The sequence below is a fragment of the Pavona decussata genome, unplaced genomic scaffold, assembly GCF_977016875.1.
Source record: "Pavona decussata unplaced genomic scaffold, jaPavDecu1.1 SCAFFOLD_64, whole genome shotgun sequence".
Classification (NCBI taxonomy): Eukaryota; Metazoa; Cnidaria; class Anthozoa; order Scleractinia; family Agariciidae; genus Pavona; species Pavona decussata.
The window spans coordinates 6,361,324-6,386,315 of record NW_028145484.1 but is presented as its reverse complement, the minus strand read 5'-3'; the positions used below and the strand labels follow the sequence as shown (position 1 = coordinate 6,386,315).

Below are 24,992 nucleotides of genomic sequence, written 5' to 3'. Positions count from 1 at the left end.
CGCGAGAAATTTCTGCCCTATGCTTTTCCTTGAAAAACAGCTGAAACTAAAGTAATCAACTCCGCTGAAAACACACTAGCTGCTAATGATTTTCTGTCTCGTACAATCCGCGGTTCATTTTGGAGTGAATAAAAACAATCTCACACCACCATTTTTCACGAAAATACAGTAATTATTATACACATTTATATACCATGCACCTCGTAAATTCGAGAGAAATACGTTGTTTATTCTGCTACTCAAAACACCGAAACAAGCATTTAGGGAGTTTATTACGCAATATCGTGACTTTGTTCCTTCGTTTTAAAATATAAGGTGGTGATATCACTCTTTATTGACTATTAAGATGTGGTAATTATCGTGCAAACGTGTTAACAAAAGTGCCACACTAATAAAAAGTACCTTCTTATTTATCAAAAAGGACTTCAAGAAAGCTCTGCCTTAAAACTAAGACATAACAAAGCGACGCAAACTGAAAATAATTTAACCTAGAGTTACAAACTATTTTGTTTATTTCTATAAAGTAACAAATAGTCCGTTAGGCATAGTAGGCGATTGGCGTCATTTCACTGTTTATGTAATGTTTTGAATAAATTATATAATGATTCTGAATAATTTAAAGCTAAGCTTTCAAAATTGCTTAACTTGAAAAGATGTTTAAAGGTAGCCGCTGTTAAAATGGCACAGATAAGACCGTTAGTCCCGTTTCTTCGTTTGGTGGTGCTTCTGGCTGGATTGCACTTGATTCAAGGGCAGTTAAACTTAGGTAAGTATTGAAACATCTGAAAGGCAAAAAAAAAAACCGTAAAAAAATTTAAAATAATTAAGGTGGATTTTGAATAGTGTACCTTCTGCTCATGATTCATAACTATGTTTAGCTGTCGGTTCTGTGCCAACAGAAAGTGGATATGATGGAATGGCAAATTATAAACATAATTTCAATTTTACGTTTATTGCAATAGCTATCTAGATCAGCAATGAGATAGTAATGTATGGGTCAAAGCGTACAATTACCTAAATGCTAAAAAGTACGCGGGGGAAAGCCACTGTCTAGAATGTCGCTACTTTTGTTAACTATAATTATTTCAGTGTTGCTTAATAGGTGAAGCAATGTATATTTCTTAGTCTTGTTATTTTCTTCTTCTCCTTTGTTGTTGTTGTTTTTTTTTTCCTTTTTTTCTTTTTTTCCCTTGCTGAAGTGTGGTTGGGGGATGAGGTGCACTGCGGGGAAATAATCTTTTAAAGAGTTAGTTTTCTGTCACCTGATCCAACGATCGAGTAAAACAATGGTGTTTGCATAGTTATGAGAATGAGGTTGTTTTGTCAGCAGGCAGGTGCATTCCATACTGTAAGTTAAGTCTCTGTGGCGAGATGGAGATACTTAGGCGCGATAGTATTTTAAAAGTATCTATCAAGCTCCTTTTGGTGTAGCGCTGTAAAATACAAAATTATCTAGTCTTTTCTATTGGGTGTGTTAGAACTAATTGTGTCAATAGGTCACGGAATAGTATAAAATCAACTATTTCACAATAAATGACTCCTGGTCGTTTAAACCTTCAATTTGCTCTATTCCGGAATAAAAATGCAGATAACAGCGCAAAAACTTCCTGCTGGTTGCTCAATTTGCATTTCGCAATGATGGTACCTTCAACGTTTGACCGCGATTGCTGGATATAGACGTTTCAGATGAAGTAAACTTTAAGAAATCGGAGTTACCATAGCAACGAAATGGCATCATTGCATGGTATCATTAGCGAGAACTTTTAAAATTTGACAATTCTTTTTATGTGCACTGAGTTTAAATATATTCTATGAAAATGTTTTCGAGAAATTTCGAGTTAAATATTATTTCAGTGGATTGCTCAAACTTATCCCGTCCGAGCACCTTTCAAGCGAACCTTCTAGGAAGGTTGGCACAACTGGCTTTATTGGATATTAGAAAAGATATTTTACTGAATCTGCCAAACGCTCGTACGCTCTCTATCCGATTTTATGCGGCAGCCCAATTGCTGTGGTTTTAGTTAAAGCCGTGAAAAGCATCATTACTGAGTTCGCTAATAGAGCCATTTTAAATAAGACTTTAGAGCCAAAAGAATACAAAATTCCTCTTTATTTGGCAACAAAGGTCATCAAATTTTTCAGTTAAAATATACCACCAAAACAAATATCTCAAAGTTATTTTATATACGCTGAAAATATTAGCCAAGTTCACCATCATGATCATGACCATCATCATCATCATCATCATCATCATCATTTCCTTCTTTGTGCTATGAGGACGCGCTTAAGAAGTCAGGCTTAATCTTGCTGTACCAGAGGAGGGAGGATGCGTGTATAACATTTCTCAAGCGAAGTTACTCCTCTTCCGATCTGCTACGAAGTTTAGTGCCGAGAGTTGCGAACACAAGACCGTATGCCCTTAGAACAGGAGAATCTGTTTTTGTGGCTGCCTCCGCAAGAACTAACAGATTTGGAAATTTTTGCACCATAAAATACCAGAATCTTGTTTGAAATAGCGAAATGTGATATGTATTAACATTAACAGTTATATTTATGTGTCCGATATATTTGTACGTAATTAATGACCCGCCTTGTTATTCAGTGCATACTGCAAAAAGGTTGAATAAACGATCATTATCATTATTATCATCATCATCATCATCATCATTATCAACATCATTATCGTCAATGGCCCAAGTGAGTATCATGAGACTCAAACCAGCATTATCATAAGCTATGCTAATCACAAGTAATTAAAGGATGAGTAAACAAAATAAATATGCATCTGAAAAGGTATCATAGGCATGTAATTAAATAGTTATTTTTTGTAGGCTTAAGCTTTGTCGCAATACTTATGCCTAAAAATATTAGACCGTTGTAATAAATCAAAGATTGCAGTTATCTTAGTCATCTTAGCAAGCAAACAGTTCCATCTTAGAAACTCAGGCTTCAAAAAGATTCAGGGACATTGCAGTCAGTTGCAGTGAGTTCACAACTGACGAATGTGCAGCGGCTACAAAAAGCGAAAAGTTCTTGTAAATGCGGAAAATGATTTTTTTATTCTCCAAAAAAGTATCCAGTGAATTACAGCCAACAGCCGTATTTTCTACAATAGTTATGTCATAATAGCTCGATTTAAGAAGGAGGTAGCGTCCAGCGTGTCACGGAAATGGAGCAAAGAATCATCTGCGTCCTTGACAGGAGTCGAACCAATGACCTTCCATACACCAGTGGAATGATCTAGGGTCCTTGGCGAGCTAAGTCGTTAGCTTTGTCTCATGAATACCGACATCTTTCTTAATTATTTCCAGACCGAGCGCACACTTTCCATCCGTATTTCTTTATCACCAAGCATGACGCTTTGGACGTTTCTGATCCTTAAAGTATGCATCCTGACTACTCTTGCTTTCTTTTTTACGGCCGAGCTTAAAATGTCTTATCTTCCTTTGGCAACAACTCAGTCAATTTTGGGTCAAACGCATTTACGTTTCTCACCCTGTATTATAGAAAATAGAACAATTTTCCAAAGCCTAATTGACAAAAACACCATATGCTCAGCGCGCGCGCTTTCCATTTGTCAGACTGGCTACACTGAATGCACCGGTTTGAAGGAGTCCTTGGAATTCTTAAAATATGTCACATACAATTTTCTGAATGTGCCGTTTAGAAGAATTTGTTCAATTCGAACTACAAAATGTTGACTTCATTTCCAAAGTGACCGTTCTGGCCAGCCGATTCTGACTTTGCTCCTTGCATCTTAACTTCCTTTAATTTTATTTCCTTCATTCTTCAGACTGTTCGCAGCCACTTGGCATGGAAAGCGGTAACATCCCCGATCTTAACATCATCACCTCCACGAATAGCTTCGACAATGATCGGGAAATGTTCGGAGCCCACCGAGCAAGACTAAGGTCGTCGTCTGGATTTCGAGCAGATCCGTCTGCTTTAGAGCAGATTTCATCTCACTTTATAGAGATTGAGCTAGCTGAGGAGATAATCGTAACGGGAATTGCAACCCAAGGCCTTGGAGGAGAGTGGGTGACAGAGTATACAATGATGGCCAGTCAAAATGGGAAGGACTATGTCCAATTTAGGGAACTTAATCACACCATGAAAGAAGCGGTAAGACAACGGGAACATTTATATATAGCTTTTGATTCCGAGATGGGCCTCAAGTGAAATTCCTAATTTATGATTAGACCTATAAGTCGTATCCATCTGAGATAATTCGGTGTACTTATAGCGTTGAAGTGTGATTTGAGTTTTGCTACAACAGTAAGCGCCATACAATTTCAAGTATGAAATACAATGGAGTGATAGTTCAGATCTTTAACTGCATTGTACCGGTTTAAAGTTCACCTTAACAGTGTCATGAAATTACCCAAACATTTTGTCAATCTTGAATCAAAAGATAATGGCGAAATATTTTTAATTATAAAATATAAGTATTCTTTATCGTTTTTTTTCCTGGCTGAGTTTCTTTTTGGGCTTCTTGCAACATGACATAGTATTAAAATCCAATGTTTTTTTTGTCGTTAGAAATTTGAGGGTAACTCTGATGGTATCAATATAAAGTTCAATACAGTTCCATTTCCTATGAAAACATCTAAGGTCCTTATATTTCCAACACAATGGCACAAGAACATCGCTTTGCGGCTTGAACTCTACGGCTGTGCACCAGGTAAGTCCATTAACATCTTTATAAAGGTTATATCGGTTTCAGTAGTACAATAGGACCTGGCCTGGTGAGTTGAGTGCCACTAATCGAGAAAATGGAATAACACCTAGCACTTCTAAATTGTGTTTCCCTGAGGACTGGAAACACGAGCTCGACGTCGACATCTGAGGGTTGTTTTGTTAGCTCTTCGGTCAACTTATCCTTTTTCCATATAACAATATTTCTGAAATGCCAATTCCACATCGGCATTGGCGATAAAAAGTTCTTGGGTTGGGTTGAAGATGAGCTGCTGGCATGGGAAGACGAAAGTGGTGTCCTGTTTACAAGCTGAACGCGCATGGCTTCCAACTCTACAGATTAGGCATTCTTCTTACATAGACACTTACATTAACCCAATCTATCCCAGGCTGTTTTTCGGTTATTAAGTTAGAGGTCAAAATGCGAAGGACGATATCAAGTTGATCCGCCATTCGGCGGCCTATTACTACCTTACTTCCATTGTACTTCGATTAGACGATTTTAACTTTTTAATTTGCTTCTGCTGCTTCAGGTCATTATTTCAGAGTATGGCTCACAGTCCTTAATACGGAATTTACGCTTAGCTTCATGAACCGTGAAGATTATTACACGAAAGAACAAGAGGAAGTCGTTCTGTATGAGGTAAGCCTGTCTAACGTGCATCTTTCTTAATTTTAAAGGAAAAGGGTAAGACGTCCAAGAAAATAATAATAATAATAATAATAATAATAATAATAATAATAATGATAATAATAATAATAATAATAATAATAATAATAATAATATAGACCAGCCATGAATAGTTATTTGTATGAGTTTTAAACTTTCAGACATCTAGACTATGACTTTTATATAATATTATTATGTATATATATTTTATTGATTTATTCACGTGCTATTTTAAGTTTCGCTTGGCTTACAGGTTACGCTATGCGCCCTGTGTTGCTTTCTGATACTGTGCATACAGATAGTTTTACTGCGCATAATAATAATAACAACAATAATAATAATAATAATAATAATAATAATAATAAGATAATAAATGTATAATTGTTAGTAGTAATAACAATTATAATAATAACGGTTTATTAGCAGATCCACTGGATGGCTCTTCTTTGCTAAACCTACATTACAAACATAAAATAGAAGATAAAATTGATTGGCAAACTATGGCAAAATTAAAATAATCAATAGAAAAGGGACGCCATTGAAGCCCGCAAATTTAATACTGATGCAATTGAGTAAGCAATGCTCTTGGTCAAGAATGCCACCAAAATCATGGAAGGAAGTTTTTCTTAAACAAAGTGAAAAACATAAGAAAGGGAAAATAAAGTGGAATCTTGGTCTAGTATAATGCCTGTTTGTTTTGTGGAAATTTACTCCTACCCAGAGTAACAGAAAAGCAAGGTTTGGCCCTCTCATTGGTTGAAGCGAATAACTTTCAGGTTCATTTATAACATTCTTATGGAATGCTATTCTCTGTTCTCATTTCTGTGTCTCTGTCTGTTGGAATATGACAGGTCGAATGTTTCCTTGCAAACTGAGGCAACAAAGAAACCATGACGGTGTTAAACTGCAACCATGGTACCATAGTATTTCAATTTCTACGTTGGTTTCATCATAGCTAATTGAGGGACTGGTTAGGAAACGTCAGTTGCCATAAAAACAATGGTGCCGCAATCTATGTTGGAAGGGCCGCGATCCTGCACAATCCTTTGTTTTCGCGTTCACATTACAGTTGAATATCTTAAAAAAAAAAACGTTTCGATTGGTCAGTTGCTCCAACACATTCCAAATTATATTGTTGTTTGTGCAGGGTCAAGGCCAAAAGGGCAAACAAAAACATAAAACAAAGAAGTTAGTGAGGTTTCATAACCATTACCTTTAATTAACTATGGTTTCATCTTTAGGTTGACGAGTACATTAAGAATGTCCCAGGCTACCTGTCCGTTGAGCTACACCAGTTCAGGTACGTACACACGTGCTTTGTAACATGTAGTTCAATTCGTTTTTGCAGTTATTGTGGGTTCAAAGATTAAAAGAATGAAAGGTACTTCGAGTATATTCAGTCAAAATATTTAGACAACAAATTAAAAAAAAACTAAGTTGATGATGGTATAGGTCGTATCGAAATATAACTTGTTTTCAACTTAGATTTTGTCATTTGTTGTCTAAATGTTTTGGCACATTGAGCCTACTCGGAGTATCTTTCATTCTCTGTGTGCTGAAATTATCAACAGGCACTGGATTCAAGGATTTAGTTGCAACAACTGAAGCTGCCAGGCTAACTGCCTGGTTAAGTGATTGTCTAAGTGTCCGAGTGGCTAAGTATCAATTACTAGTAAAAGACGGAACCTGATCATTTTAAATGGAAAATACACAGAAAAAGTATTCCTTTGTGTTCTTTCAAAGGTCAAACGCCACCACACACATGCTCTACTGTCTCGGCTTAATTCGTTCTTGAGTGTTGCTAGACACCTTTGCAAAAAATTGCCATCCAGTACCCGTGATAATCTAAATTTTATTATTTGTAGAATTATTATAAAGAGAATTGAGCTCGATCCATTCATCTTTCATTAATTTTAATCTGTTGCTTTATTCTTCGTTGATAAATATTTTGTTTTTGGGCCTGTATTTTTATATGAAGCAGTTCGACTTTTTATTTACCAAATGTTCTGCTTAATTAAACACGCGTACTTGCCATACAAATACTCTGCCACACGGGCCATACCATATGATACTATTACTTACTTTATTTACTTGCCTTTTGTTTATTCAGTCCTCCTTTTGCTGAAACGAAAACAAGCCAACCTGGCATGACTGCAGACATTACGGTCTATTGCAAAGAATCGGCCACTGCAATGATCTTAGTCCAGCTTCGGAACTCGTTGAGTAATCAGGGAAACAGACGCATTTTTGGAACTACAGTTTTACAGGTTCTATATGCAGGTGAGGACAAGACTTCTGTGCACGATAAGTACAATGCGTTTTCTCAAGAGTTGTCAACCCTGCAGTTGATTCTAGGCAAGTCAAACCTATTGTTCTCGAACAAAACCCACCCAATAAAAAAAAAAGTGGTCGGTATGCTCCAACTCTTTGAAGATGGTTATTGTATTTCATAGCACACGTCTTCCACCAATGTAAAAAATGCTGAATGCTCGAGTGGATTCCTTGGAGCACTTCAATTAACACTGTTGAGTTAGTTTCCTGCTTTCTTTGGTTGCATAACCAGTGCTGTGCGGCATAACATTTCATGAAACGTTCACATGATCATTGAAGCGCCGGAATTACCATTTAGATTTACCCACGACCTTTTCAACCTCCGACCTCGTAAAGTATCGGCAGATCATTGCTGATCAAAATCCGGGGGTCGTGAATTCAAATACTTCTAAGGTCAAACATTTTTTCTTCACTTCGTGTGGACCACATTCTCGAACAAGGGCAATGATCAGTAGTAAATTTAAGTGGTTTCCCTCTCACCTCCAATTGTTCTAAAACTAACTTTAACTATTTTGATCCGTAATCCGATGGCCATAGATTTGTCAGTTGTAAAGCTATTTCAATTAACTTTGTCCGAAAGCCAACGCAACAAGATTGCAAGGCGGTATTGGAAATTTATCAATAAATTTACTCAACTCGGCTATCGCCTACCCCTACGTAAAATAAATCACGGAGGCAGATGTTTACGGAGTTTTCTTCCCTCCTGCGCCACTGATAACCGTGAAATTACAGCCAAATTACAGTTACCCATACAACCTTTAGGTTTTTTAGTGTTAAACCTCAGACTTAAGAATCCGACAACGTTAACAGAAATTGCTCTATACATAATAAACATCGATAAACACTTGTGAAGAACACAATCTTTAATATTAATACAAATTCATGCCCTTGTGTGTACAGCGCAATAGAAAACATACGTTTTAGCTGCATTGTACCACAGATATTCAGATTTCAGGCTTGTATTTTGACTCCATTTCATTCGATACGTCTTTCAGAAGTCTACTGAGTTTACTTTATTTTGCATCTTTCATCAGTTACTCATAAATGCCAACCGCCAGGTATCACCCTCCATCTCAGCAAAGATCCTACTAAACCCGCACCAGTGATAATGAGAAACAGGCGAAGCAAGTACTCCTTGTCAGCAAGCCTTCAACCTGGCTGTAACCCCACGGAAGACGTTCTTTACTTTTGGGAGGTTGCAAGTGTAGACAAAAATTCCGGTTTGCTCAACCAGATATATCAGATTGGCAAGCAACGTGAGAAACGTACCATCACCTTCATGCTATTACTTCTCAGACCGGGGCTTACATACATCAGATGCCTTGCAAGACATATCAATCGCATGGGTGCCTACAGATTCGACTTTGGGTTCATTGAAATATTGGACTTGTATCCAATGAAATGCTCAATTACACCAAGTCAAGGAAGGGCAATCCTGGACAAATTCACTCTGAAGTGTACCAGTGCCAAATACAGCAATAGAGAGGCTACTGGCTACCAAGTTTCGCTTGATTCCGGAAGTGACGCGGTGGTTATTCCGGAGTGGCGACCTTTCAATGGTACTATCAGACTCCCCCTTGGTAACCCTGAGGAAGATTATAAAGTTCGTTTAAAGGTGGAAGCTAAGTTTTTGTCCTTGCCTTCAGTCTTCGATGATGTGGTCGCAGAGGTAGGTTATATCCGGGGAGTGAAAAGCGCACACAATGGACCATTTTCAGTTTTAATCATTACTTTTAATCATACGTCAAAATCACAGGTGTTTTAAGTGACTGGTTTTGCTCTCTCATATCTTTGAGGACTATTCATAAAACACATAAAATCAGGGGAAGTCAATAACAAACTAAATCTGTTCATTTTGTCTCGGAAGTATTCCTGAAGTTACTCTACAATCTTTTGATCTTCTTTCAGGTTACCAGTCCCCGTGAGCAAAACCTTTCTCACACAGTCAGCATATTTAAAAGTCTCATCGATGCAGTCAAATCTGAATCGGCTACGTATAATATGTGGATTCTACAAACCGCAATACAGGAGTTCAAGCTCACTCAAGAGCAAAGAAAGGAGGTGATTTGCTGTTAATCCTAATGATTGTGTAATGAACTGGGCATTATAATACAAAACTCTATGCACTGCAAAAAAACAGTTTGAGTGTAGTTCCTAAGCAACCTGGTTGAGAAACAATGTTTTCCATAGACCAAGTTTTATCGGCGAAGTTATTTCATATCTGCTACAAATTTATCAATTGTTTTCTTATGAAAGAAGAGATAAGAGATAACCTAGTACTCGTTACTGTCTTTTTAAGCAGAAAGAGATGGAAGAAAACATACGAATCTGTTAAGTCAGGATTTCTGGGTTTCAGTTGTGCTGTTAATTTACTACGATTTCCAGGATTCAACGATCAAAAGACGTTTTCCAACTAGTTTCATCATTAAACCAAACGAAAACCAAGGTTAATCGGGATGCACTTTTGTCTGTCTAAACCAGCCCCAAGAGGCTTTTCAGGTTAAATTTGAATGGGCCTTACCAGAAACTTGTGGTAAAATACGTTTCCTAGACTTATTACTAGACTTGAGTTGTTCTCAAAACCCTGATATGGTTAGTTCAACCTGCCATAACTAGGATTATCAAGATACCTACATGCATCATGCATACATTACTTTAAAGGTGTCGTAAGGAGTTCCTTGGCATACGCTAGTAACTTTTTTTTTCTTTTTTATAGCTTAAAAGTCATATGATGCGTGCTATAGGGAGAGAAGAGTTAGTTAGTAGTCTTCAGCAGTTGAAGCAGACAGCTGACTGTGTTGTTTTCAGTAATGCCATCAGACAAGAAACAACATATGAGATTCAGGTGAAAAAAAGTAGATCCTATTTCTTCAACAAAGCTCTGTAGCTTTACGTGCAGTCATGAGTTAATCTCTTTCCAAAAGCAAAAATGTTATTTCAATAGGTATCTGTAACTTCAAATAACGCCGTAAATCTGTATAGTTGCCATGCTGGATCCTCCATCTTCCATAAAATCACGTCAGTTGAGCCGATATTAACTAAAATCGATAAAGAATAGCTATGATATGCTAGAAGACTAAACCTTTCAAGGACAAATGACAAAAATAATCAGATTTGGTTGTCACACCAAAAGAAGTTAACGTCAATATGGATCAGAGAAAAAGGTGAGCAGCTACCGAGGGCTTATTCTTCCAAAAGGGCGGTAAATTTTGTTCCAGGCGACCTTTCGACACTAGACCCGAATCCTTTTCATGCGTTTCTTATATTGATCAATACGGAGTACAGCACAGTAGCTTGGAAAAGGCCAGCAGCACAGGCTGGAGACACGTCCCTCATAACGAAACATTTCAGCACATTTTATGGTTGTTCCTAAGGGCAACAATCTTCATCAAAAGAAAAACAACGTTAGAAAGCCCTTTTACAGTTTAACTGCCATCAACTGTCACCATCTTACAACAGGCAGAAATTAAGTTGAAGAATACTTCTGACAGAGATGTTTTACCCTATTCTCGCAACAAAGATGACGCCCTTGACTTTTTTTGAAACGCTGCATCAAACGCTAGCGTTCACTTGGGTTCCGACCTCCAATCAAGAATTTAAAAATGAGGTGACAAAACTGTCTAACAAAATAAAACTATTTTAGCGTTATCTCAATGGCTGGTAGCAAGTCAAAGATATCTATTCCTTGTTATGTTATAGGAAATTTCCCTGCAATTCATTGAGAAGGCCTTATACTTTTTGGATAAACCAAGACCAGGTGGCATCGCAAACAAAAGTAGCATTGCAGAGACACTTTTCAGAGGAGCAGCTCTCATAGTCGGTATGGCTCCTGAGGATGTCAAGTATTCTTCAGTTTCTGGGAATGATGCTTATGACAGGGAGCGAGCGAAAGTAAATACCTATTTCTGTTCTTTTAAAATCCTAATTAACCACAAGTTTAATTACGAAAACTGTTAGTTTTCCGCCCGAATTAGACTACAAAGAAAGAATTGTGAGTCTTTTAATTGAGGCAACCTCATGCCTCATAAACTCGCGCACTTAAGTCATGATGGGTTCGACTTTCTACATTTGACTGACGAAATACTGTAAATGAGCTGGCAAAGCAATTGAATTTCCCTAATAGTCTATACCCGATTAATGGTCGTTCAGGATTAGAAGTTTACAAAGGGTTTGTATTTCTCTCGTTAATCATATTTTCGAAGGCTAATTTTAATATATAGCATTAGAGAATTGTAACCTCGAAAATGAAAAGACCTAAAATCAATTGGATGAAGAACTGGCCATGGATTGATATTTGTTAAGGAGACAAGCGATGCTTTTGACGTCTGAACACAGGTTTTGCACACACCCTGTCAGATTAAAACTCAGGCCACGTGTTAACGCGTGCTCAAGAGCTGAGAAGAGCAAACAAGGCGCTGAAAAAGCAATAATATTGAATGATTTGAAATATTTTCTTGCTAAAATCACCCAGTGTGTACACTGTGAAAGGCTTCGTAAGGTCCTCATTTAAGAGAACCCGTGACTTTAACTAACCTCGCTTAACTCTTATTCTTATTCACAGTAGCCAATACTTTTTTCACAGGGCATTACAAGAAGGGCAATGGAAGCAATAAGCAATGTAGCCAGGGTTTTGCGTAATGTCACAGATGAAAATGTCATCGAAATAGACGCCCATGGAGTTTCCGTTTTCCTGTCGAAAGTAAACACTTCGAGAGTAGACGAACAAGTGTTCCGCACAAAGGGTAGTGAAGTTGGCCTTTCAGGGGACCTTTTCACTGGAACGTTGAAAGAAGCCCTCCAAGGTGGGAGAGTGCAGGTAGGCACAAGCTGGTAGCGGAGTGGTAAGATGAAGGCAGAGACAATCAAGCACGGAGACGCTACTTTTATGTAGCTTCAGAAATACTTCAGTAAACCCGTCCTTGCACATGTTTGACTTAGATTTTCTCTTACTCTGGGGCGGCTTTCTAAAGGAAGGTGGAAAATATTGTTTAATACTAAAGACACACTCATACGTACAAGTTTGGTTGAACAATTGTGGAAACACTAGCCTGAGTATCTTTCTCCAAAAGTCTGTAAGTGTCCCCTAGATTTTAAAATATGACAAGATATCCGCCTTCCACAGGACGAAACCGTTGTTTTCTATGTGTTATAGTATCGTAGATATGGTTCTTTTGGTAATGTTTGTATGAGCAGGGATGGGTATACTTGTTATTTCTAACATGTAATTCATGAAAGCTTAGCGACGTCATTAACTACTTTACTGTCAGTATTGACTGACGTGAATTGTCGCCTGTTAGTGAAGCGTCTCGTCACATGTATACCGCGGAATTACATTAGGAAAACAGTAACGACAAAGCTTACATCACTACACCAGAGGTTCAATGAGAAAAATAATGCCTCAGTTTGTACGTTAAACATTTCTACGTTTTGCTTGGCGTTGCTGTCGCGGTTTCTTGAAGTCCCTAATACACTTCACACTGTACTTTTGCCACACATGTAGAGCTCCGCGTGGTTTTAAAAAAGTTATAATAAAAAATGAATAAATTTTTACTATTTTTAGATCATCAAGTTTGAAAAGAACCCTTATTCGTGGAACACGGGCGTCATCAAAAGAAATTTCCCAGTTATTGACACAACTTTGTGGAGCCTCAACGGGATAAAACTGAAGATCGATAATCTGACGTCACCAATAAGAATCATATTTATCAACGATAATCAAAACGTTACCGACCGCGGCGAACCCGACACGACCTTGTTTATTAAAAGAAAAGAAATGCGTTATCATTCAGTGTCTATTCCATCTTCTGAAGCTACCTTAACCATTCGAATTAAACCGAAAAAGAACATCACCTTGTGTGTTTACATCAGGAAAGGCTCAAGACCAACGCTTCAACAATACGACTTGAACTTGACCTTGCCAAACTCAGCTTTAACTTCGTGTTCGAATGTCTCCAAGGAAAAAAACATTTCTTGTCTGCCACGAGACCCTTATGAGTTTGATCTCCTACCAAATGCTACAGGTCATATCGGGCGCCATTTCATTGGTATCAAGATTCAAGAAGATTCACTTTACGCCGCAGGAATATCTTCTACGATAAATAGCAATAATCCTGACGGCAATGTTTCCTGGGGAACAGAGCTGGAGTCGTGTGTTAAAGAGAAACCACCCCCAACAACTCCTCCACCAATGAATGGTACCTTGCCGCGCCAATTTAACCCTGAAACGGATATTTATTACACATTTCACGTTACGGTAGGCAGTTGTGTATTTTGGGAGACAGTGAGAGGGAAATGGTCTGCCCACGGATGTCAGGTCAGTGATTGGGTAGTAAAAAATAATTTAATTTTTTGTAGAAGCTTTTTAGGAGAACGTGTTACTCACATTGCTTTTACCGTCTTACACTGCAATGCCAACGACCGCAGCTTGTAGAATCCACGAGCTTCTCGGGGTATTTCAATTTTAAGAAGATTGTTTCAGTGTCTTGCATTCTTGAGACAGACAAGCGGTGAGCACGGTCAAGAAGCCTTCAATTGCAGCTGATTTAGTAAAAGACACAACTTAAATATCAGTCAAGGTGACCTAATTGAACTTTTGAGAGTTGCTACAAGTCACCTTTTCCAGTTTAACTGTAATTCGTAGGAACAAATCGACAGTGTTGCTACGGACCACCATTAGTCCCACTTATGGCGAATGTATTTATGTGTTCCATTGAAGAGAACTCAAAAGAGAAGCAAGCTTTCAGCTTCACTCCATGAAACCCATCCATGCATTCAGTGCCCATGGAAACAGAGATTAGCAGGGGGCTTTTCTTTGTCGGTATGGAAATCGTCCAAACAGATCACCGTTTTGAAACCTGTGTCGATAAGAAAAGGCCAGCAAAAGACTTCTTTTCTACTATCAGGGTAACGTCGACAACAGATATAAACGGTCAATCCTGACAACCATGTTTGGTCGTGCCCACTACTTGTTTTCCGTGCCGGATCATTAAATGCAAGATGCAGAAAGCAATGTTGTTAAAACTAAAAAAACCCAAGAAGCTCGAAAAGACCTAAACCTTTTCACACAAATGATTTGTGGCAATGTGGTCGACTTGTAACCAACATATAAAAACTAAAGGGATAGCGATTTAAAATGTTAATTAAACTTGGCGATGACGAGATTCGTTCGGTTGTGAGAAACAGCTGACAATGTATTTCGATTGTAACACTTTTAGGTGGCTCGTGGGAGTAATAACACCAGATTGGGCTGCCTCAGCTATCATTTGACATCATTTACTGGATATTTTTACGTCGCTCCAAACAAAATCGATTTTGATGAGGTTTTCAAAACGATGGTAAGCCTCCCGCCAGAGAACCTGTTTGTTCTATGCACAGTTTGCCTTATATTTGCCCTTTATGCCGTTGGTCTGGTTTTTGCAAGGAAAGCTGACAACAGAGATAAGACGAAGGTGAGATTTTCAAGCAAAGATTCCATGTCGTCTTTTCTTACAGTTTAAGTCTTTATAAAACGTACAATAGAATGTACCTTAATTGTATCTTAATAATTCCTTCCAAATTATGCCGGCTGTGTATTTTGTATTTCATGCCTGTTGGAGAAAGGCGCTTCAGTATGCGGGATGAATGGTTTGAAATGAAAACCTCTTTTCTGTTTCTTGCGTCCACAAGGGGGTTGCTCAAGGAGACGAAAGACGCTTCAGACTACCGAGATGGAAAACTATGTATATTAAGTTAGCATCCTTAGAACCGAAGGACAGTGTTCAATGTTGCTTTGAGCTGTGGGAGTCTGAAGCAACCGAGTGTTATCCCAAAAGTAAAGAACTTGAAATTGCCTATCTGGCTTAAAAATGAACACAAATTCACCCCCTATCAAGAAGTAGGAAATAATTTATATCCCTTGAAATGTCCCTGGTACTGAAACACACTTTGACACTATTTATTTGTTCTCCTGGAGCAATTCGCATTTTTGTGGGTTGGTCCATTTTGCTTCCGAGCCCCACTAGTTACAATGGTGACTTCACCTAATCGATGGTGAAGAAGGAAGGAAGGAAGGAAGGAAGGAAGGAAGGAAGGAAGGAAGGAAGGAAGGAAGGAAGGAAGGAAGGAAGGAAGGATGGATGGAAGGAAGGAAGGAAGGAAGGGAGAGAGGGATGGACGAAGGGAAGGATGAAGGAAGGAAGGAAGGAAGGAAGGAAGAAGGAAAGAAAGGAAGATTGTGGATTCTATCTTTGTGTTCAGAGGTATATTAATATAGTTTTCGTTTTCACAGATTGTAAACAGCAAAGTGACTTATTGTGAACAACAACAGTCCAATGGTTATAGTTATGAAGTGTCCATCCAAACAGGGATGTGGTATGAAAACGGAACCACTGCCCGTGTTGGCATCAAACTGTATGGCGAAGAAGGAAGAAGTGATGCAATATCTTTTATGGATCCTTGGAAGGAAATAAAACTCTTCAGTCGTGGAAGTTTAAACACGTTTACCTTTAACCTCCCCTGTCATCTGGGACAGCTGTACAAGATGAAAATCTGGCATGATAACAGTGGTAAAAGCCCATCTTGGTTTCTGTACCAAGTTGTGGTCAAAGACATGTCTACCAACGAAAAATGGCATTTTGTAGCAAATAGATGGCTTGCTGTCGAAAGGCTTGATGGTGCGATCCATGCCGAGATCAAAGCCGCTTCTAACGGTGAACTGATGAAATTTAGGAATTTGTTTCAATGGCGTGCCGTCACAAACTTTGCAGACAAACATCTATTCCTTTCACTCTTCACCAGACCACCACATAATCCGTTTACACGTTGCCAAAGGCTTACGTGCATGCTGTCCATTATAATGGTTTCCCTAGTAACAAATGCAATGTTCTATCAGATTGAAAAATCAAATGATACGAATTCATTTCAAATTGGTCCACTGAAACTCACCTTAAGGCAAATTGTCATTGGTGTACAGTCCGGACTTATCTCGCTTCCTGTCAGTATAGTTACGATTATGATATTCAGGAACATCAAAAGAAAAAGATTACTTGATGACGCGAAAGAAAGCGACAGCTCTGAAATACCAGAGAACATCACTCGTGGCTTCTTACCCTCACGTTTTACCGTGATTGGTTGGTTGATCTGCTTAACGGTTTCCATTTCTGCAGGATTCTTTACCGTGTTGTACAGTTTCCAGTGGGGAGCAGAAGTCTCAAATCGATGGTTACTGTCGGTTGGCGTTTCAGTCCTACAAGATATCGTATTAATTGGGCCCATCATCATAATTGTTAACACATCAATCATGTCTTTGGTTAACAGAAAGCCAGCTGAAAGCGACGCCCTCGAGATAACCCAACAAGAAAAATTAGTCTTTAGCGAAGATGAAGTGATAGTCATCCCACAGCCCTCTAAGGAACAATTACTGAGAGATCGGAATAGTAAACGACAACAAGGAAAAATGCGTCTGTTCTTTATTGAACTTGCTATGTTCATAATTTTTGTTGTTCTTCTTTTTACAATCTGCTATGCCAACCGAACGTCATCTAGTTTTCATCTGACAAAATCGCTCAAGGATACCTTTAGTGGATTTTACGAGGTATGTGAAGTATGGATGTGAAGTAGTTAGGTGTCTTTTAACACATTGTATAGTAGTATTGACCGATCGTATGTATATTTTATAATGTATGTTAAATTTTCATTCATTTCATTTTCGTTTCATAATTTTCTCTTGGTATTAATTCAAACCTTTTTCTTAGTAACAGTCGTGATGATATAATCACGCCTCGACAGTTCCACTCAAACGTTGACCCCAGCTGTTGAAAGTAGGATGACGCTAATCCTATATAAGTGTAACTATTATTTCATTTTTAAGCGAATCAATTTGGATTCTAAATTAATTTAGTTTTGTCCCGCTCCATTTTGGCTTTTGTCACTTTCATGCCATCTTTTAACAACTATAAGTACAAAAACACACCTTTCAAGCAGTATTTGAATCTCTGATTAGGATTATGCTTTTAACAACTTAACTTAACTTAGGTCATGAAAAATGCGTAAAAATAAACTTGTTGTGGCTAGTGAGGGTAAATTAAGTGCTGGAAGGGTAAAAAAGGGAGAAATAGTATAAAAAGAGTGGGGCGATTCTCATCTGATTCAAACGATTTCACCCGATTCCAAGTTGCTATATAGGTGCAACAACCATTCAGGATTTACCTTAATCAACATAAACCCTTCGAGTTCCTAATAAAGCTCACTTTGATTCCATACAGGTAAAAGACATCAAAACGTTTTGGACCTGGTTTGAAGGCGAACTTGTCCCAGGTCTTTACGACGCACGTTTGTACAAAGAATCCCGAAACGTAACTAACGGGGACGAGGCTGGACTGATAAGAAGCAAAGTTGGCTACACAGTTGGTCTGCCAAGGATTCGTCAAATCCGCATTAAACCTGGTAGGAATAAATGTCATTTGTGGAGACTAAAGAGCCAAAATGGGGGAGGGTTTGCTATTTATCTCTTAATATATTTATTGCTTAATTAATCTAAGGGCTCGATTACTGCTAAAATCCCGTCTGTTTACCGAGAGCCTTATTGTCAGCCTGTAAAACAGATGATGATGCTAAGATCCTGCCTACATTCAACAATTTGATTAAAATATAACAGAATAATAGTAAACTCATACCAGAAAATAACATATATAATTCTCGTACATCTCTCTTTTATGTGTGTTCTTAATTCGCAGAATCCACATGTCAAGTATACCAAAAGGAACCTATGTTACGCACTCATTTTAAACGATGTCTTTCCGACTTATCTGATTCAAACAAAGACACTACGCCATTTTACAATCCTGGATGGACACCAGTGAAAATGTCCACTGGTGAGAAAAATACACATGATAAACCTTATAAGTTCTGTCCTGAACCCTGGCGATATGCAAAATCTATAAGAATGAACAAACATCTCCTTCCTTACGGCGGCGGTGGATACATAGCCAAGCTTGGGTACAACAGCGATACCGCTTTGAAAGTCAAGCAAAACATTGAACAAAAACATTGGATTGACGACAAATCAGGGGTCGTGTCGGTTGAGTTTGTTGTTTTTGAGCCCGCGAACCTGTTGCTAAGTAACGTAATGATTCTCTTTGAGAAGCTCGTGACTGGTATGAGGAGAAAAAGAATCGATGTTGTCTCCGAGTACATCTTTCCCTCATCTGGCTCTTCGTTACGGGATTTCTATCGCCTGTGCATTCTTCTATGGTCGATTGTAATACTGGTGTTGCTTATTTTCGAGGTTGTTAGAATTATAAGGCACGGCTGTGGGTATTTCAAGAAATTCTTCAACTGGATTTCGTTGTTGCAGCTATTGTCGTCTTCGTGCGCTGTGCTGATGGTCTTATTGAAGGAGAATGGCTTACGAGATTTCCTACGCCAAATACGCGATGACCCATTCGGTTCTTGGAACGCGTACGATCTTGTCAAGTGGTCGAATATAGGAGAAGTTATTTTGTCCATCACAGTTGTAATGACAACCATTAAGTGCCTCAAACTGATACAGATTAATCGTCATATACATGTCATGAAATGGACTCTAGAGGCTGCATACCGCTACCTTTGCTCATTCACTATTGTTATTGTGATCCTTGCCCTTGCGTTTGCTCACCTTGGTGCGCTTTTGTTTGGTTCAGAAGACGAGGAATACGCAACGCTGTATAACTCTCTCCGTACAGTTCTCCAAATGGCGATCGGAATTGGCAAAATGCGTTCGAAATTGGGTGGTGATTCTGAGTTGCAACTGCTTGCTCCCATTTTTCTTATGGCGTGCATGCTATGTTTGACTATCGTATTCACTGATACGTTCATTGCAATCCTGGACGAAGCGTACCATCAAGCCAGCGGAAGAGAGCACCCAGGAGAGGAACTTGGCGAGTACATGAAGCAATGCGTAATAAATGGGATTAAACAAAGTGTTCGAAGACGACTGTTTAGGAAGTCTTTTCAGTCCACGATCCGCAGAAAATCATCAACTAAGCAATTTTCAATCCAGCCAAGAAACACTGATTCTGCAATCCAGGAAACAAACGGCGCTAAACTTGCAGAAACTGAAAGCCCTCTGAGCTTTGAGGGTTCAAGCGTAAATGTTGACCTCCAGACAACCCAAAGGAAAGCCACCACCCATAGCGACCTTGAAGATAGTGAGACCAACGTTTCAGGCGCTATCTGCGATAAGCACAACGATGATGGCTCTGTTACAGATGACAACGAATCCCGTTTAAAAATTCGGCTAACTAAAGAGGACTTTCTACTATGTGATGTTAGGGATGCTATGGAAAATGCTCGAACAGAACTTTCAAAATACTTGTGCAAAAGCCCAAAAGAGTATATTTCTTCTAGGTCCTCTTTGTCGTCGTGCGATGAAAGTTTTGATGAGTGGGGTGAATCGACTTCTATTCTATCTTTGCTTGACTATTGCGAACCAGATTATTTCAACAACCAGAGATCCAACTATGTTTGGGGTAGTCCGCACAAGAGTCAAGGAAATGTTACCCTTAATGTGTTAAGACGTCATGGACACACTTATATCGAAGTGCCACAAGATTAATACTTGCAATTACAGCTAGTCTTCCTAAGCTCATCAAGTAATGTACTTGTAACCGTGTCAGAAAGTGACGTTGTGTACGTGAATAGCCTTATGCTGAGCCAGTAACTAAAGCGACTGAGCACGAAGAGTAAACCTTTTTCATAATGTCACGGTTAAAGTACTGTTATGAATATGTGACGGGAATATTGATTGATAGATATTTTGTATTGTATCTAGTAAAAACGCATATTATAAAATGATCATTGAAGCCGCCAATGGTGGGCCTAATGAAATCATAGTATAAATTTCATGTTCGATCTAAAACTATACTTGGAAACTATATAGTGACATTTTTGCGGCGGGGACCTTTTTATGTGATTGCGTAAGCCTCTGAGAATCGGGCCTCGTGATCATTGAGCATTTAAAACCCCTCTCTTTAAATCGTAAGAATTTAACAGGAATAAATTAACTAGTCAATACGGTCAATACGGCAACTAACGATCTCAGGTGGTGTTGCTTGAAATTCGCTAGCAGACAATGTTAGGGCTAAAAACTACATTGAACACCATTAAGGCTACCAAGCGGAAAAGTAGGTTTTCTGATTTTAAATACTAATTTGTATTAGTTGATTTGTATGACTTGTTTAATTTGTTAGTAATGTAAGTGATTTCAATTAGTTTCAAAAAGCTACTGAAGGACAACATGCAAAGATTATCGCTCAGTTTTTGTCTTTGCCTTAGTAAATTAACTATTGTTTCTAGTTACAAGTTTGCTAAGTGCACGTTCTAAAACCATCGAGGATATTCTAAAATGCTTTTCTGGAACAAATAAAGGAATTTGTTGGTATCTTGACCTTCTAGAACCCTAAAGGTACATGGGAATTTCCATGTTCCAAGGAGCGATATTTCTAACTTATGAATCAGACTGTAACGTAAAGCCTGGTTTCCATTTGATCGTTCCGATCCCCAGTCGTTTCAAATACTGGTTCACGCGATCAGGATGATCATATGGAAACACTGCCCGGACGATTGCCAATGATGGGGACGACTGGGACGGCCGCGTTTTTTTGGATACAACAGAGTTCTATCCGGACGATTGGGGACGATTGTGTACGATTTGAAGCGAGTATATGGAAATGTTCGCAGACATACATACATACATACATACATACATACATACATACATACATACATACATACATACATACATACATACATACATACATTACTCGTGTCCCATGATTCATTGTTCTTAATGTGTTCCAAAATGGCGGCATCGACTACGTAATTGAACACTTCACTCTTTATGGAAGAAGTTAAAAAATATCCTTCCATTTAAAGACTACAAGAAAAAGTTCATATGAATGAATTGCCTGAAGGCAATCGCGGAGATATTCGGCTTGGACGCGGCTGAAGCCGAAACAAATACAAGAATGTTCGGACCGCGTATCAGAATAATAACAGGCCACGAGGTTCGCTCTCCGATTGACATCCGCCATTTTGTTTCCGAATTTCGCGCCAAAATCCCGTTCTCGGACCCAGGAACAATGTAGACGACCGCGTGCTAAGGCGACCGAGACGATTATATGAAAACTAGTGAACGTACCAATCGTCCCGATCGTCTCGAATTTTTTTCAAACGACTGGGGCGATCGGGACGATCCGGATGATCATATGGAAACCAAGCTCAACGTGAAACAAAACAAAGCAAAGCTGCAAGAGAAGACAAGGTAATGCAAACTTCAACTGGATTGTTAATGCAAAAAAGGCAAAGAATACAAAGACTGCCTCAAAATTAATTTAATGTTTTGGACTACAGTACCTTTTGTTTTGACCTGTCACGTCTTCACAAATATGTTTCGAGTTATCGAGGGTAAAATTATATAGAAAATTATTTATTTATTTATTTAATTCAATATTTATCCAGGGGCATCCAATTTAGCAGAGCTAGTTTAAATGGAGCCCTGACACAGCACAAGACAAAACACAAAACATTGAAACAAAAAAAAAGCAAATAAAAAACTAGACAAATAATTAAATTATATATGCAGCATGACCTCAAGGTAGACGAAAATTGCTTCGAGTTAGCTGGAGGTTAAAACTACAGTAAATGTATTATGTAAATCAAGGGGAAATCGATTATGGTTCAAGTTATATGTGTATATGACTGTATATGGCTTTTTGTGATTATTTTTTGAAAAAGAGCTTACACGGTCGTTTTAAAAGTGACGATAATGATTTGGGAGAGCTTATCTAATCCAGTAGCTTTAATTCAGAACCGTAAATTAATGCCGCGTATCTAATGTATTTTTAATGCCAGTGACGTCGCTTTGCAGGTGCAGTGCAGACATTAAAGTTATTATCACTAAACGACCCTACCTTTATAATTTACTTTCCATTCAGTAGATGTATATATAATGTACTTTATCTTCCAGACGATGGATGTGTTTGTGTTTTTGTTTTTTTTGTTTATTAATAACAATTGATAATTTGCAAATCTTGAAGTAAAGTGTTGGCTCGCATTTAATTCACTGTAATTAAGCTTTGATGACGAGGCTGTATTTGTATGTCTTTTTCAGAATTAACATACAGTGTTTATAAGAGCAAATACAAGCCAATGGATCATTGAGCTAAAAACTACATTTCAACTTGTAGAAATATGAAAAATATTTAATACAAAAAAGGTGCCAGCGGGTCTCAACTTTTTCGCCTCCAATGATAATATAGTGTTTAGCATAAATAATTTAGCACCGTAGAATGACTTAAAGCTCAAAATGGCCTGATTTAAAAACACTGCCGATGCTAAAAGAATGACAGAAACAAGACATTTAAGAGAGTTCCTTCTGATGGTGCTCCTTACCAGATTACACTTGATGCGAGGACAGTTGAACGTTTGTAAGTATTTTCCCAGTACTTTCTTCCAAAAGGGACGGAAATATGGTAAAAGTAATTTAACTCGCATGTGATAATATAATACGACATCCCCGAGCGCATATACAAACAAACGTTGCATATTTATCTCCTAGTCAGTTTTGTCTTTGTCTGAAGTGGCTGGGAAGTATAAGCATACCTCATAGCCGTTAATGATGGGAGAATAGCAGTCAATTTACTACGAAGTATAATGTAGGATGACTACTTGATTTCCACTAAAACCGAACTAATATATAAGGACATTTTAAATGTAGACTAATGCCAAAGGAGAAGCACTGTTTACTACAAATAAAGGGTCGTACTCGAATATGTTTATTTATCGTCATCATTCTTTTGAAGAGTTCGTTTTCTGCATCAGATTGAAAAGTATTGCTTATGCAGAACTTAAAAGGTTTACAATAGTGACGGGTGGCTCATTGATGGTATGGCACATTAAGTAATAATTGCTATTTCTGTTGATTGTTGGATGATTACAATCCAGCTATTTAGAAGCTTTTTGTGAAAGGATGTCTCAGCACTAACTATGTGAGCGTTTAGCGTTGTGTTCTTCTAGCACGTCCTGATCAGTGTCCTATCATTTCAGTTTTTGGAAACACTTTTCGATTTTGTTTTGTGGTTTGGTTCTTGGAGTTCAAGTCAGTCAAGTTATTAGTCAATGGGAAATTATGTTTCCAAACAGGATTCTTTTCTTTTTTTTGCCCTAGCTCCTGTTTGTACCTGGTGTAGAAGGACTTTTATGCCCCCAATAATTTTTCACTCGGAAACTGATGTTTTATGATTTTTCCAGTACATTAATTGTCAGCATCCCAATATAAATTCAACATGGAAAGAAATCTAATCACAAATTGCCCTTTTGAAACGTCCATATTGGCAACAGTTTCACATCTTCCATCATCCGTATGTAACACAAGAACAGGCCTTAGGACACTCGTAGATAGGGCCTTCAAAACACCTGGAAGGGCTTCACGAGGACATTTGAGACTCTTAGCAATATCCTGAAAAGGGATTCCTTTCCTTAGCCACTTAGCTGAAAGAGTTACAAATAATTAAACACCTAACAAGATGTTTCTCCAAACAAAGTTAATAACCCACCAACAGTTGACTTTAAACTCCCTTACATAGGCAGATTCCCCCGGATGACATGCATAGAAACGGGTAAGGGGTATCGTGAGACGACATTGTAAAAACAAAAATATCAAATTAGTCTTCTTTTTATTCCAAATAGGCTCTTTGTTAAATGTGAAAGACCCTATCCCTACTGGTCTCCGTTCAGGAGTCGTTTATGAGTTGTCTTGTGAAGGCTGTAATGCCTGCTATGTCGGTGAAACAACTCGGCACTTTTCCGCACGTGTCTGTTAACACCTAACTTCGGATAGGAACTCGTACATCAGAACACATCAACAGAATTCTGAGCATTGACATGCCTTATGTTGCAGAGATTGCTTTCATGTAGTTGATCAAGCCAGCACTACCGTTAATCAGCAACTACAACACGTTAATTTAAGTATATCTTTGTAATCAGGACTTTTTTCTACTATTTGTATACGTATTCATTAGCATTTACTAATTATTTATATTCAAATTTACCTCTTCTGTGACATTGACACTGATGTAGGCAGAAGTTTCTGCCGAAACGTGTCCGTGAAATTTAAAATCGTCGTTTTAAATCTAAAACTAATTAAATTTGTATGCTTAAAGTAGACGTGCTCCAAATCATATCTACAACATTCGTCAGAAATAGTCGGTAGTTGGAAAGACTTAGAAACAAAGACGCTAATATTAATTCACTTCCAAGTAATTGAGAAGACGGGGTTTTG

At 38.2% G+C, this 24,992-nt stretch overlaps 1 protein-coding gene across 1 annotated transcript; it reads left to right on the top strand.

The window, feature by feature from the left end:
• The first annotated feature begins 673 nt into the window (after positions 1 to 673).
• Positions 674 to 20,366, top strand: LOC146478787 (polycystin-1-like protein 2). Its single transcript, XM_085112408.1, has 16 exons — positions 674 to 766; positions 3,794 to 4,122; positions 4,540 to 4,681; positions 5,229 to 5,338; positions 6,607 to 6,665; positions 7,476 to 7,645; positions 8,731 to 9,365; positions 9,605 to 9,757; positions 10,413 to 10,541; positions 11,396 to 11,587; positions 12,279 to 12,512; positions 13,257 to 14,009; positions 14,911 to 15,144; positions 15,963 to 17,267; positions 17,938 to 18,118; positions 18,409 to 20,366. Exons 1-16 carry the CDS (start codon positions 679 to 681, stop codon positions 20,265 to 20,267), a joined length of 6,573 nt encoding a protein of 2,190 aa, XP_084968534.1. The 5' UTR covers positions 674 to 678; the 3' UTR covers positions 20,268 to 20,366.
• Positions 20,367 to 24,992: the final 4,626 nt, after the last annotated feature.